General features: G+C 39.2%; 1 protein-coding gene across 16 annotated transcripts in view; it reads right to left on the bottom strand.

Moving 5' to 3' along the window:
* dock7 (dedicator of cytokinesis 7) overlaps window positions 1–15,053 on the bottom strand; it is a 44,194-nt gene that overhangs the window by 2,210 nt on the left and 26,931 nt on the right. For 4 of the 16 annotated variants that reach the window (XM_024278352.2, XM_024278346.2, XM_024278357.2 and 1 more), the window contains 24 exons: window positions 13,700–13,789; window positions 11,852–11,947; window positions 11,621–11,761; window positions 11,424–11,537; window positions 11,133–11,300; window positions 10,896–11,035; window positions 9,981–10,150; window positions 9,274–9,452; window positions 9,007–9,189; window positions 8,540–8,699; window positions 8,297–8,393; window positions 7,470–7,487; window positions 6,660–6,756; window positions 6,446–6,580; window positions 6,195–6,347; window positions 5,619–5,777; window positions 5,261–5,361; window positions 5,002–5,194; window positions 4,774–4,917; window positions 4,552–4,683; window positions 3,047–3,061; window positions 910–1,035; window positions 737–826; window positions 425–661 (listed from right to left, as the gene is read on the bottom strand). In XM_024278352.2, the coding sequence (XP_024134120.1) occupies window positions 425–661; window positions 737–826; window positions 910–1,035; window positions 3,047–3,061; window positions 4,552–4,683; window positions 4,774–4,917; window positions 5,002–5,194; window positions 5,261–5,361; window positions 5,619–5,777; window positions 6,195–6,347; window positions 6,446–6,580; window positions 6,660–6,756; window positions 7,470–7,487; window positions 8,297–8,393; window positions 8,540–8,699; window positions 9,007–9,189; window positions 9,274–9,452; window positions 9,981–10,150; window positions 10,896–11,035; window positions 11,133–11,300; window positions 11,424–11,537; window positions 11,621–11,761; window positions 11,852–11,947; window positions 13,700–13,789 (3,138 nt within the window). Of the gene's footprint in view, window positions 1–424; window positions 662–736; window positions 827–909; window positions 1,045–3,046; window positions 3,062–4,551; window positions 4,684–4,773; window positions 4,918–5,001; window positions 5,195–5,260; window positions 5,362–5,618; window positions 5,778–6,194; window positions 6,348–6,445; window positions 6,581–6,659; window positions 6,757–7,469; window positions 7,488–8,296; window positions 8,394–8,539; window positions 8,700–9,006; window positions 9,190–9,273; window positions 9,453–9,980; window positions 10,151–10,895; window positions 11,036–11,132; window positions 11,301–11,423; window positions 11,538–11,620; window positions 11,762–11,851; window positions 11,948–13,699; window positions 13,790–15,053 lie in introns of all 16 variants that reach the window. The other 12 variants (XM_024278351.2, XM_024278354.2, XM_024278358.2 and 9 more) reach the window with 7 other exon arrangements.

Below are 15,053 nucleotides of genomic sequence, written 5' to 3'. Positions count from 1 at the left end.
TAAAAAATATATTATATTTAGACATATTTAGACTTTTTATTAATTATCAGGGCATATCTGTTTAAGAAAGTGGGAAAATGTCAGGTTTTCACCAGATATTATTGATCTAAGTTCAAGGCAGCTGATAAGAAAACTCTGATGACCCAGCATTCTAGCTGCATATAAACGCATCACTTAAACGAGTCTCACAACAGCTTTGTGTGCCCATAACAAGCAATTGGTGTGTCATTTTAGAGTATTTGTTAGTTACAAGCTATTGTAATTTGCATGTATAAATTGTATTTGTATTTTTTTTTTATTTCGTGAGAGTTACAAATCAAGAATTACGGACGAACAAATCCAGGTGATACTATTTTCTCTCCATAGATGGTGCATAACACAGGTGTGACACATTAGTTAGCGTGTCATCAGTCTTTTGTACTACCTCCTCTTTGTGGATGATGTTGATCCGCGTCTTGATGTAGGGGAAAGCGTGAGACGTGGTGAGAATGGTCTTTCGTTTGAACTGTTCGTGCAGGTCGCCGTGCGCCCGCCCGTCCAGAGTGAAAGGAGTGCAGTAGACGAAGCGCCGCAGGTTGTAGTTCTTGTCAAAGTAGGTGATCCGGTCCTTCATCTCGTAGGTGTCAAAGTAGGGCTCCACGTACGTGATCTGAATGAAAGCCTGCCAAAATAAAAGCATGTCAGATGTTGCACTCCCCCCACCATGACATGAACTCGAGCCTCCAGCTGCTTTAACCTTATTGGGGTCCAGCTTGCATTTGTCGACGGGGTTGGAGTCCTTTATGACTTCTACCTGATCCTCGCCAAAACGCTCACCGTAGAAACCCTAACAGCATAACGTTGACATTTTAAAAAGGACGACTCGCTTTATTGACTTGTGAACGTCAGACGTTATTGGGTCAGATTTACCTCCAGCCGGTGGGAGATTTCTGCCAGCTTTGTGATGGCGGGCTCTTTGTACACAAACTCCTGCTCGTCCAGGTCGCTAAATTTGGAGCCGTAAAATCCCACCCTGAAGTACGTACCAAACATCCTCTTTCCGTTCTGCGAACACAAAAACATGGACCATGATAAGATTAACAAAAAGGTAAACATTTTTGTTTTAAAATGAAAAAAAGCGTACAAGGATACGAAGGCAGATTCAGTGGAAAATCTGACAAGATTTCAAGTTTTCTTAGACAAAATTCCTTCCAGAACTTTATTTAAACTTGATTTATGTTCAAAAAATTGTCAATAAGTAAGATATTGGGAACTCAGACCAAAACTTTCAGATTTTCTTTTTATTTTCCACTGGGAGAAAAGTTTTAAGAAGTTTATCTAGTTTTCAAGATGGAGATGTTTCGCCTAAGGCTTGGATTTTTTTAGACTCCTTGAATAAAAACACTACAAGGCTTGAAGAAAAAATAAATTAAAAACTCATTTTCATCAGAAAAAATATGTCTGCAAGTTTAAAATGTGTCACAATGCACTTTATTGTCCATCACTATGTTTAATCCTTTAACTTTTTCACCATTAGATCAAAATTATCTATAAATTTGGCAACCCATAAATTCTATGAATTTTCTTTTTTTTATGTTTTACCAAGTTAGATGATTCTAAATAACACAAAAGCTGATAAGCTGATAGCGCTTTTTGTAGAATCTGAAGGAAACTTTAGTGAAATGTTTTGTCTTGTGATGATGCAACAGATTTTACCTAAGATTCATTGACAGAACTCAACTGAAATACAAAAGTCTCCTGTTTATATATAAAAAAATATGTGTGTGAAAAGTTTGTAAATGTCCTGGAAGGGAAATAAAAAAAAATAAGTCGCTCCCATCACATTTAATATACAATCATCACCTTTCACCTCTTCATAAATCAAAACTCTGAGAACTGGACCTATGTTCTACATTTGTAACCCGCACAATCATGCAAAATACTAGAACAGCCTGAAAATCAGGCAGATACCAAAAGTTAGTACAAATGTTAAAAAACAATAAACCAACTGCAAAAAATATATACCGGTATTAAAAATAATTTAAATCAAGTTTTTTTTAGCTAATTTCAAAATATGTAAAAAAATATTGACAAATGCCCTGAAAACTGAGAAACTTACCACAAGACACAATTAAGTAAAGTAGGAAGGAAGGGTCGGCAACCGGGGAAATCAAAAAGAAGAAAACAGAACAAACTTTAATCAGGATCGGGTTTTTCCCCAGATAATTATCCAAAAAAAGTCACAAAAAAACAAAAAAACATATTCATTCATTTGAGAGGGAAATTATAATTTAGACCATGCAAATGCAAATAGTGAAGAAAATAAAAGAAGAAAGCCCCATGCATTTTGGGCGCACTTCCAAAAGAACTGACTTCATGCAACAAATCATGACAAAAACTGAAGGTTAATGCTGTTAAAAAGATGAATGGATGAGAAAAAGAAAATAGGGGTCGATTTAGTTCCATAATAAATAAAACTACAAATGCAAACAAAAAGGGAGGAAAAAACTAACACGAAGATTAATAAGATAAAATTAGAAGAAAACAAATTTCTTTGACTTCACTTTTGACCCACGCGTTTCTACATTTCTGGATTCTATTTAAAAATAAATAAATAAACTAACAGGAAATGTCCATTTCTTAGCGCTGAAATCGAGCCCCTTGGATTAGGATGAGATGAGGTGACAGCTCGTGAGCCCAGTGACCGCGTGCTGAGCGACACGCTAACAGACAGACGGAAGATGAAGTGCAGAGGTGATGCATTCATGTAGACTTTGTCATTAGTGTCACACACACACACATGTTGGCTCCCATGCACAATGTCAGCATTTTTTTTATTTAAAAACAACAACAAAAAAGCTCCAGGGAGGAGGCAGGGAAATGGTGAGGGTGCTGCTGATGTGTACGGCCAGAGTCCCCAGCAGGCAGACGGTTGACGTTGTCTGCACAGGTTAATGGTTGCAAAGAGAGCAACAGGATGCCCACAGCCGGCAAATAAAAGGATGCAAAAAATAAAAAATAAAGATAAACATGAGCAGGACCAAGCAGGAACTATTTAACCACCTACCTCCCAGCCAGTACTCTGTGTAACAGAGAAAACACAAAGTATAAGAACCACAACATATGCACACCCACCACACGCTGTGCTGCTACACTCATCGGTTCCAGAAAGAGGAAGGATTCCAAGTTTCTGACCTCATGAGCAAGAAAAAGACAAAAGGCTTTTGTCTTTGAACATGGGATGCAACACATTGATTACAAAGTAGCTGCTAACAGACATCTGGTTTGACGTCTTGTCCACCTTTACTTTGTATTTTGCTGATCAAATAAGATCTTAAAGTCACATGCCAGGAAAAACAGCAGAGAAAAATATAAAAATCAAATAATTTCGTGTAAAAACAAACAAAAAAAAAACTTATTTCCTTTGTGCTATCTATTGTATCCACAAACTCGCGGTCTACTTCATACTAATTTTGGTGAGTTTTGATTGCAACTGTCCATGATAACTGAGATGACCTTCTGAGCGGCGTTTATACTTTTCAAGCCACGCAGTCCTTTACAGTGTTTATTTAAAAAATGGATGACATCCTGCTCATGTAGTTGCAGCATCTGTGAGCACGCATGTAAACAATGAGGAAGACGAGGAAAAGGTGCGTTTGTCCACTAAACAGAAGCAGAGAATACAAAAGAATGAAATAGAATTCCTCTAGAGCTGCAAGATATGAGATGAAAAACATCTTTCCAGTAATTTGCTCTATTTTCTATCTAGATGTCCACTCTATGTTTTTCTTTGTCTGTGTGTGAGGTTGGGTATTTCAAATGCCAAAGTTTACATCATTTTCAGAGTTAAATAGACATTTTTCTGGAGAGTTTTATCCCTCTAAATGAAGCGATTTGCGGGCATAAGATTCCAGCCGCAGGTGACGTCACTAGCAGGCGTCAGATTCTGCAGCCACTGGGGCGATTCGGCTCCACTGGCCATGCGACCACTGCAACTACAAATCGCTTTGAAGTACTGTATATACCAGCCCTTAAGCTTCGGTCACAAATACAACTGGCTTCTGCAGAATCCTCAAAATTTCATGCCAGTGCACAATTAAAAAAAAAAAAAATCATGATCATAAATGTAGGTGCTGGCTATCAGGTTAGGGGAATGACGCCATTATGAAATCGGGTGACAGCTGAGCGGTCCCAGGGCAGCGGCAGCAGCTCTGATTGAACGATGTGTAAATGTCTCCGGATGGCGGCTGTCCATATCGAGTGGCCAGTAGCCGAGGAGTATATAAAAAGTGGGCCATACAGCACTACTGGTCATTTGTAACTCATATTTTGAGCACACATTATAACTTTTTCAATTTACAAATGTACACATTTGCCTCAAAAGAAAGCACAACGTTCTGTCTTCTTTGTATTCTTCTCAGCATCAACCACAATATAAAAACAATCCTAGAGTTAAAATCAACAAAAATCTGTCACATTGATCCTTCAGAAACATAAACTCCTCTTGCTTGGAACCTTAAAGGATAAAAAATGTTGTAGGAATGAAATCTCTGTTGGATTTTGTGTGTTTACCTGATGGACAATTTTGCTAAAGGCTTCCTGCAGTTTACCATGAATGGTAGCCAGCTTTTTTGCATCTCGGTTGGCTTCGTGGACGGGGATCAGCACCTTGTACACCTCATTTACGGCCTCGTACATCCCAGCCTGGAGGGGGAGGAAAGAGTCACATAGTGAAATGTAGCAAGTCGCCTAAAAAACACAGAAAATGTAATGATCTGGAATCACACATCTTACCATAGAGAAGGAGGCGGCTGCCTGCTCCAGAAGCCCAACTAAACCGATTTCAGTGAAGTATTTGCCGGAGCAAATACCCTCCTCATCTGGTGACACCACATCGTCAGAAACCGCCGATTCCTCCAGCACGTTGGAAGAGATATTCTGCAGCGGGGATTTGAATAAAGGCACATTTAGGAAATACAGGAGATAAGATTATGTTTTTTTGTGGGGTGAAACTGTCCTCACCTGGAAAGTGACACACCCTACAGGAAGATATTTGCGGTCCTCCAGCATGCTCAGGTATTCTGCCACCAGAGCAGCACTGTGCACCAGACACTGAGCAGCCTCGGCGTGGTTGTTCCTCTCCGAGTGTTTCCCAGCCATATTCTGGAGCCAAGTCAGCCGAAGGTCTGGAGATGTCTGGTAGCCCTTGGCGATCCTAGAAGTGACGCACAAACAAGGTCAGAGTGAATTCTGAAGCGTCACAAATTATAAACTTTCATACCTGTACATGAGATCCACCAGCATCTCAGGATCCTCCTGATGTTCCTTCATCTTCACCGTATCCGACAGGATCATGTGTAGATTAAATACCAGGTCCTGGACCTGAAACGAAAAGGATTTATTTCATAGTAAAAATGTTTCTGGAGGAAAAAAATGATACAATTACAACAAACACCAGAATTTAAATGAGGTTTTTATCTAAAGAAGAAATTGAGTGTTTGAATATTTTAAGTTAATTTACAAACTTTTAGAAGCAGAAGGCAAAATGAACAAAATCCACATAAAGAAGAGAAGTAAAACTGGAAAAAAAAACTACCATTAAACCACAGAACATCCAGGCTCCATAGAGTACTCAGTACCTGGTCTGGGAAAGTGGTCTCCCTAAGTTCCAGATCCTCCTCTGCATAAGTGAGGATGGTCTTTAGAGAGCGCCGCAGGAATTCCTCGTTGAAATTCTGAGACGTTCCCACCAGCGAGGACAGAGACATGGTCACCTGCATCTTTACTCTGGCAAAGTTCTAAAAGAGCAGAAGACAGAAATGGTTTAATACAAGTTGTTGGCGCTGCAAGAGATCATTAGAAAAGGAGAAAAATAAACTTTAGAGTAAACTTAAAGACCAACTCCAAAGAAAATTGTGTTTTTGGTGATTTTAACTCAATCTTGTGGGATTTTTGTGATAATGGATAACATTTATAAAGAAATTAAGCTAAAAATTGCATTTCTGAGTCTTTATTTATTTATTCAAATTGTTGTGAATCATGAGCTGAAAAAAGTATGCAGTTTTTGCACAATCAACACAAGTTGTTTTTTATATTAGCCAAAAATAACAAAATCATAATTAATAAAAAAACACCAGAATGCTTTAAAAACAGCTTAAAATATTACTAGAGTGTCTCTTTAAAGCAGTAATGGTTCCATAATCCATTGAACTCACGTTTCCAATCTCAAAGTTTTGCCTCATGAGGAGGTAGAGGGAGGCACTGGCGTGGGATCTGATGGTACTTATGCTACTGCTGCAGCTCCTCAGAAGTCGCAAGCACAGATCTGCACACTGCTCCGTTTCTTCTTCAAACAGCAGTTCAGGGAACTAAAGAGACAAAAACATTTTATTTCAGAAAAAAAAATTATATAAATATAATTGGAAGTAAGCTGGATTTGAAAAGTGCATTGAGGCAATAGTCTCACCTTTGACACGAGTGCTCGCTGCGTGGCAAAACAATGCTGAAGGTAGAGGGCGCTCTGGTTGCAGGCCATGCTGTGGAGCAGCACCTTCAACACCCCACCCAGGATACTTTCCTTGGATTCTGTCACTGAAACAGTCTGAGCAAAAACAAAATCAAAGATGTAAAGACATGTCGTCACAGACTTGGAAATATCCACTGGTTCAGTGCCAGCATACCTGTACAACGATCTCCAAAGTATCTAGAATGATTAGGTTGGCCTCGGTTGCTAGGTTACCATCAATTAAAGCTTCATGTTCCAGCTCTGCTCTTGTCCTGTAAAAACCAACAATCGCACAGTGACAAATTTGCTTTTCTGAATGCTGCAGCCACCACACTCACTTGGACAGGATCCTATAGGAGTTAGATGCGCAAACAATTTTATCAAACACGTAAAATAATTAGTTTTTAAAACTTTAAAACCCAAAGTTGCAGGATTTAAAGAGGATTCACTTTCTTGGACAGTATTTCCCTCCTAATTTCTAGGTGAAAAATCATCTGAACTGAAATGTACTGAAAGTTTACCAGCTTTCTTGATTTAATACACATTTTTAACTTAAAAACAACAAAATAGCAAAACAATTTAATTTTATTTGACTTTTTTCCCCCCTGAAAAAATAACTAGAAATACATGAGTGAAACCTAAAGTAAGAAGCATACTGGTTAAAAAGCAAAACCAGGCCCACAGCAACCACTAACAAACCCCAAGACATTTTAGAACAGTAGAAGGGGGTTCAGGGGTAAGAACCAGGAGGGAGTCTTTGTCCACAAGCATGTGAGAACTTCAGAAGTTAAGGTGGAGAAACATAAATATCAAGGCCTGAGAATCCATTACCACTGATATTACTTTTTAATTTCTGTAGCCAAATCAGGTGTTTTCAAAACAAGGAGACTTTAAACCGCTGGACTTCCCACATGTGCTTTTAAAAGAAACACTGAAGCAGAGAGGAGCTGAGAGCAGCACACAGCAAAGGTGGACCATACAATACCTGACTGATTTGTGACTCCTACATAAAACACAGCAACATAAGAGAACAAGTGCAAATTAACACAAAAAAGAAGCGTATGATGATGCAAAATGTGAAAAAAAAGTTTAAAAAATGTACAAAATCTTTTAAATTGTATTAAAGTTTAATTTCGAAATATGTCAGCAGGTCTCAATACATTTATTCTATTCCTCTGCTTATTAGAAAAATAAAAGATGTTCAACAAATAAGTTTAGTACAAAAACTTTATAGGTTTTTGACTTTAAACAACAAATTTTACACAAAAAATATGAGTAAGAATCATTCCAAGAAACAGTAAGGTCAAATAAACCACTGTTTAAATGAGTTTCCTATTTGTTATCACAGGATTTGCGCCACTGAATAAACAAACATCTCGTAAAAAGTGATGGGATGTTGGGTTTTTGGATTCACCTAAAGTGCACTATAACCTTTAGAGCTGATCTTCATTCGGGCGTCTCTGAACATGTTAATGTGGGTCAACGTGCTGCTCTTTTGTAAACCCCAATGGGAGCATGAACTAAAACAGGTCTCGTCTTGTTCTTCTACAGGGAACTTGGATGTCCCGCCAACAATGAGGGATTTAAGAAGCTGGATTAAACTCCTTTGGGTTTACATAATCCTTGCAGGATGGAGACACATCATAAATCTTATTTATTCATTTATTTGAGACTTTTCTAGACTCAAAAAAGACTTGAGACCTGACATGAGAAAGTGAGCTTAAGATTTGGGATGTTTTATTGTGTTTTTTTTCATGAGAAAGCAGAAACAAAAAGAAGGGAAATGAAAGAAGGGCTTGAGAGAGATCATACTTGTCCATCCGTTCACTGTTTTGCCTCCAGTGGGTCATGTCCTTCCTCCATCTCAGGTTTTCCTGACTCCCAAAAGCACTGCCAGATGGACTCCGCTCTACAGGGTCAACAAACATTATTTACTTTTTTCCATGATAAAAGAAACCCGACTGCTCAAAGAAAACAGGACCGACTGGCCGAATAATGTGTGGAGATCACTGTTGCTATGTTTTCAAAAGCCCAATTCAAAATTCTTGCCCCTACCTAGCTGTCCTCGACTGCGCCGCACCATTTCCTGTCGGGCTCCGATGCTCCCTAATATGGCCTCCTCCAGCTTGGCCTTCATGTCTTTGGACTTCTTAAAGGTTAGGCTGTTCATGCGTTCGAAGGCCTTCTTCCCCTGCATGGTGAACACAACATGGGCCTTGTATCCATGAAGAAGACAGGGAGTGGGTGGACAGAGAGCACACAGCGGGAAAATTATTGCCAGCACAGCACACAGAAAGCAAAGCAGGTTAGTGGCACAAAAAGCAAAAACGAAAGCAAAGATAACAAACACAGCTAAAAGATGGAGTCCTCAGAGTAGATCAGCATACAGAGACAGCAGAAGATTATTTATTTTAGTTTCAATCAGGGTTCAGAAGCTTTAATACCATATAAAAGGAGAAAGTCGAGGACTTTATCAATGTAGAAAAACAACAACTTTAAATATTAAATACTCAATATCATACCTTGTACTCAAAGCAGGACACGCAGAGGTAGAGGAGATCCAGCAGGCGGTTGAGCTGGGACACCGACAGGTCTGTGAACCACTTCTGCAGCACCAGCTCATCGGCGTTCTTCAGAACCCAAAGCAGACAGATGAGCAGGCTGCGGCTGGACTCGGCCGAGAAGCTCCCGTGCTGACGACTCGCCTGGAGACGATCGGAAGGAATGGCGTCATGATAACGCAGACGACTAAATAGTGTCTGCATTTCCTCCAGTGAAAAGAGAATTACCTGCGAGTTGAGCAAGAAGCTGTTTGGTCGGGACACTGGAGATGCAGTGGAGGTGCCTGCTATCGCCATGGCGACAGTCTGATTGATCATACTGTTGCCTTCTCCCTCTGCCTCCTCTCCACTGCTCCCAACTGACGTCCCCTGGGGGCATCCCGGCCGACCCCACTGGCTGTGAGACTCTAGAAAGAAAAAAAATTCAAAATAAAAAATTGCTGCTAAATAGATTAAATTAAAATTATGGTAAAACTGTGGCATTAAACTGAGGAAAAATGACAGCTCAGTCACATTTCTGGACATGGCAACTTCAGAAAAGTTTAAAAGAACCCCCCAAAACAGAAAGATAAACTGAGGTTAGAGATGAGTTAGTTAATCACATCAGGGGGCAACATCCTTTAAAGCTAAACTGATAACCTTATATAACCTTTTCTATTTAAGGTCCAAATATATCTCTGCAAATACCTAAAGATTTGGCAATTTTGCTCATTACACACCAGTGTTTCATGGGTAAAGTGAAACTGCACACTTTGCTTTAAGTAACTGAGATTTAACGTGAGCGCTGCCTACTGCAAAGCACATGAAAAGAGAAGTGTGTCACTCGTACATTTATTATTTCTTTTAGAGCGAATAAAACAAAGAAATCTTTTTTCTTTTCCACCCTTCAGAGGTCAGACAGAAGGTCAAGTGAGGTCCCTGAGCTGCATCTGTACCTGTGAAATCATGTAGCTGTGGAAGTGCCTCCATGACAATTCCAATCAGAGGTAGGTAAAGCATGGCGACCCGGGCCTTGACCTCCACATCAGCGTATCGCGGGTCGGAGTCATGGCTCGACAGGAGGTTGTGAACAACACTCACCACCTTCTTATGCAGACCGAACATGCTATTGACAAACAGGACAAAGGTCAAAAAGGTCAAACCCAAGTGAATGTTTTACTTAAGTACAATATGTGGTGCTGGGTATCGTCAATACAATTCGATTCTCCAGAGCCTGGACAAATTCGATTCAGATTTTTTCAGATTCTTTAGATCCACTCTTCAATTTTGAGTTTACACATTTAGACACATTAGTTTAGAAATACATTCTATATAAATCTATATAAGTTTTGAAGATATTCATAATAATCTGATACAGTTCACATACTGTAAAATGTGTAATGAGATTGTTAATACCATACAGTGTAACATGGATTTTCAAACATAAAAACTCTAATTGTTCTGCCTCTCCTGAAGGGCGTTTCAGTTTGGCCACTAGGTGGCGATCTCGCTATAGCATTGCAACTTATTCCAGAAGAAGAAGAAAGTATGAGCAAAATGGTATGGTTACTTGAAAAAAAGATTTCCTTAAAAGAGTTTGGAAAATTCATGCCTGTGAGTATATAAAGATGTTAATTCAATCAGCAATGTCTGTTTAGGTCAACCAAGCGTTAGCATTAGTCGTCCTATGAGAAATCCCATTATACGTTAGCATCAAGCTAGCAGACTTTAGCATTATGAGTTAGATTGATCTCTACTTTTATGTATAGATTATTTATCTATTAAGCTTAGATTTATTTATTAATATCATCAACCCAGCACCATAAATATGAGTTGTTTCAGCAACAAACTTAAATCACAAACATACTAACCCCTCGTTTTCTGGGTCCAATATTAATGACAGTTCAGACAGAACTAGACCCGCCAGAAAATGTTGCTCTCTGAATGGGGCTGACAGCTCAAACATGTTGGCTATCTTCTGGTCCTGGACATGTGTGGAGAATCCAGAGCTCTGCACAACGAACAAGAATCCCAACATGAGTTTGGACTTTCACTTTTGTACGTTTTTTTAAACAAAATGATCTAAAGTTGATCTGGTTCTCTCTGACCTGTGAGGTTGCTGAGGACACAGAGGGAGAAGGGGAGGCAGGTGGGGTGAGCAGACTGCAGGGCAGGTTGAGGGTTACATAGTGTTCATGACTGCAAACAATCCTTAAGAAATCAAGTCTCAAGGACTCCAGGGTTGGGTTCTGCAAAGCGTAAAGTTTTGTCGACACCTAAAGAGTAAACAAAATCTTAATGGAAATCTTGAGGCTAAAATAGTAAACTGAGTACTAGAAATGAAACTTGAGATATATATTTAATAAAAACTTTAATCATCCTGATTTTAAATGGCATACCTGCTTCCAGTAGGCTCTGATTAGTGTGAAAACGAAGCCTCTATCCATGACGGACAGCAAGTCATTGAGAAAGAAAGCCAGGCTTGTGTTCAGCCTCTCCACCAGCTCTAGGTCCTAAACGGATGAGAAACGGCCATAAAGCTGCATCATGGCATATCAAGTCTGTGCTAGAAACAGCTGACTTGATGCGTATTTACCTTCTGGAAGCGAGACACAATGTCTCCGGCGATGGTGCTGACCAGCGCTGTGATGTCATCCATGAAGCGTTCAGGAAAGCGGTTCTTCCTGGGGGAGTCTAAGCGGTCGGCGTAGTAAAGGTGGTGGATGATGCTCTTCACCTGAGATTAAGGGGTGGATTCGAATAAAAAAAAGCAACAGAGGTTAAAGTACTTCTAAAGGAAAGCAGTGGGAGTCTGTTTGTGTCTTACCATGAGCTCAAAGAAGAACCAGGCCTGCTGCAGCGCCCCCTCCCGAACGCTCCCACTGCTCACCACCCACTGGAGGGCCAACTCCTCATGGAAGAGCTGAAAAATCCATCAAAAGGTGAAGGAAGGATGGAGGAGGGAGGGACACTGAAAAAATAAAACTAGCCACAGTCATGAAAGGAAGTAAAGATGAATGCATTTCCATTATAATTATTTAAAGATAAACTATAATGATTATAAATCCCCTTTGTCCAGGATAAAATCCATGCATCATACTTTCCCTTTCCATTTCTGAGCCCACTCCAATCATTTTGCTCAAGAAAAAATTTGAAAACATATCAACTTGGAGGTAAAACCCAGAGTCCTGACAGCAACTGCCAACACTATAATCCCTACATGAAACAGCTCAGCGAGACTCCTGCCCACCAAACACCGGAAATAAACATCACTGAAGGAAAAGTCAGGTTAGTGGTTTCTGAATGGATGAAAACTAAAAATAGAAAAGAATCAAAAACTTCATCTTACTTGTTAGCAATATATTTCTTTTTTATGCATTCTTAGAATCATGCGAGTTAGAACATATGCAGCACAGATGCTTTTTGATTTCCAATATGGAATGGCGACAATTATTTACCTCATGTCCTCAAAATAAGCAAAAATAAACAACAATCAATTCGTTCATCAGCATAGTCTGAGAAGTTTTCCAAAAAGATATGGATTTGACAGAGTAAACAAGCTTTAAACTTTAAAATAAACAGAAAAGTATGGGTGGTTTAGCTTGTACAGTGGCCCCTCACTATATCGTGGTCTCACTGCATTTTTTTCAGTGAAATTTGGGAGTTTTTTTTATTTTTTTTAATTAGTTTTTAGAGTGAATGTAATCTGCAACCTGTTGAGCATCAATCAATTTCCTTTGTTCTGTGTCCTGGTACAGAATGTGTTCCTCTTCAGAAATCTACATAAATCTTGGATTGCATGTAGATCCTAGTTGTCATTCTATAATAATGGACTCATTTTTCTACAAAAGTTTAAACTTTGAGAGTTTAAGCAAGAGAGAAAGGTATGAAAATGTTAATGTCCATGTACGTCTTCTTTTTCCTCGTCCAAGCTCCCGTATTGTTTGCCACTTTTGCTCCGCCCATAATGTTTTATTGGAGTTTATCAGGGGCTGTAAGCTAGAGGGAGAGCGTATAAACAAATGGATGATGGGAAATAGGGCAGGCTTACTCCATGCCAACAGTTTCACCTACAACTCAGAGATGAATTTCTGATCAATTACTAAAACTCTATAAAATGATACAGCTTTTTGGATTTTGTCAAAAAACTGCATACTCATATTTCAAAAAACCCACTGGATACGCTTTTACTATAGATCAAAAGATGATCGGAATGGAACTTTAAAACATCTATAGTAACTCTAAAAACTAAAGTTGGCTACTTTCACAGATCACATATTATTTTTTGGAATGTAACTCCCAGAATATACAAGGGACCACTGTAAACAATCCCCATCTTATTTATGAAAAATGCTATCAACCACTAAATATAATTAGTGGTTCAATATTTCTTGTGTATCAAAGCTAAATTAAAAGCTGAATAGTTTCAGTAAAATGGAGACTTCCCAGACAGTGTGGTTGCAATTCCATTAAACATCAATGAATAAACATCTTTTTGGATATCTTAAAATAATAAGAGTACCAAAGACAAAGCATTCAACAGGACAACACAAAGTACAAACAAGACATCAACCAATTCAGAGGAACACTTCCACAGACAGGAGAGGTGAGGAGGTGAATGAGAGGGTGGGGGGCGTGGCTCCTCCCCCCGCCCCCCCGGTGCAAGTGGCTCTACCTTTTTTGTGGGCAACCGTCCTGTTAAAGTTTGCAAGAAACTGGCGCTCTCAGTGTGCGAAGACATGCGATTGCCACAGCGCTCCATGGCCTATGGGTGGGATGAATGGAACGGTGACAGCAAGGTTAGTGGAGAAGCAACTGGGGTGTGGGAGTTTTCCGCAGCACAGAGGCAACGGCGTGTGCCGAGTCGCACACACACACCCGACATACATGCATAAAACATTTTGTGATCTGCTGCACGTACTCTGCATACATGGAGACATCGAACAGTTGAGACACAGGACAGGGCCACAAAATCTTTGTTTTGTGGCCATACTACAAAACACAAGTGGCTCCCACACCAACAACAATAACTACAAATACATCCGTATATGAGTTTAGATTTCAGATCAAATTTGGGGGTTCAATTTAAATGCAATGTAGCCTTTACAACTTATCGCAATAGGACTTTTTCTAAACATTGAGCAGTTGAACTCAGAAACCACACCAGGAGTCTGAACCATGAACCCAGTTCTTAAAGTTGTGGTTCAAGTGGAATGTAATGCTTCAGCAGTTAACCCAAGAACAGCACAAGGAGTTTGTTTTCAAGCAATAGATGATGCTCAAGCTTTTACTTGACTTTTGGAGAGACATTTTTCTTGATTTTGTTCTTAAAGTCACATATTTTTACAGTCATTGACTGTATATAGAGATCTGGACTGAGTGACCCATCACATTCCAAACAGGAAGTACCAACTGACTCCAAGAAGCCAAAATCCCACAGACTTCAATTGAGAAATAAACACATATTACTTTTATTAGAAGGGGCGAGGATTTCAAACAAGCTTAATCCTCATTGGTGGCAGAAGTTGCCATAGAAACGTTAAGTCAGACCAACTCAGACTAATCACTGTCGTCTGGCTCCAACATGGCGACGTCCGTATCACAGAAAAATGGCGACTGAATAGGTTTTATTTCGTTGAAGCCGGAGGTGAGGCTTTTTTATGGGTGACGTCACACTTGCTCTGTCCAGTTCTTTTTACACAGTCAATGGTAGTAATTAAGTAGATAGTAAACCAATAACATTACATCAAGGTACATTGATGAAGCATAACTGTCATAAAATGCTTAAAAATTATGAATTTCCAAGGTTTATATAGATTTATATATTTTAGTAGCTCTACTTTTTCAAGATATATTTTAATTATGCCCTGCAATCAAATTAATAGTAATAAATAATGCAAAAATGAGAAAATTTAAAAATTTGCTGTATTTTATTTTTTGGTTTAAGCTTCTAAATGCAATAGTGGTAAATTGTAGTTATTACGCTTTTTTTAAAACCAAACCACTGTTACCCCCAACATTCACATAAC

This window comes from Oryzias melastigma, linkage group LG4 (genome assembly GCF_002922805.2).
Source record: "Oryzias melastigma strain HK-1 linkage group LG4, ASM292280v2, whole genome shotgun sequence".
Lineage (NCBI taxonomy): Eukaryota > Metazoa > Chordata > Actinopteri > Beloniformes > Adrianichthyidae > Oryzias > Oryzias melastigma.
This window is presented reverse-complemented; position numbering and strand designations above follow the sequence as displayed.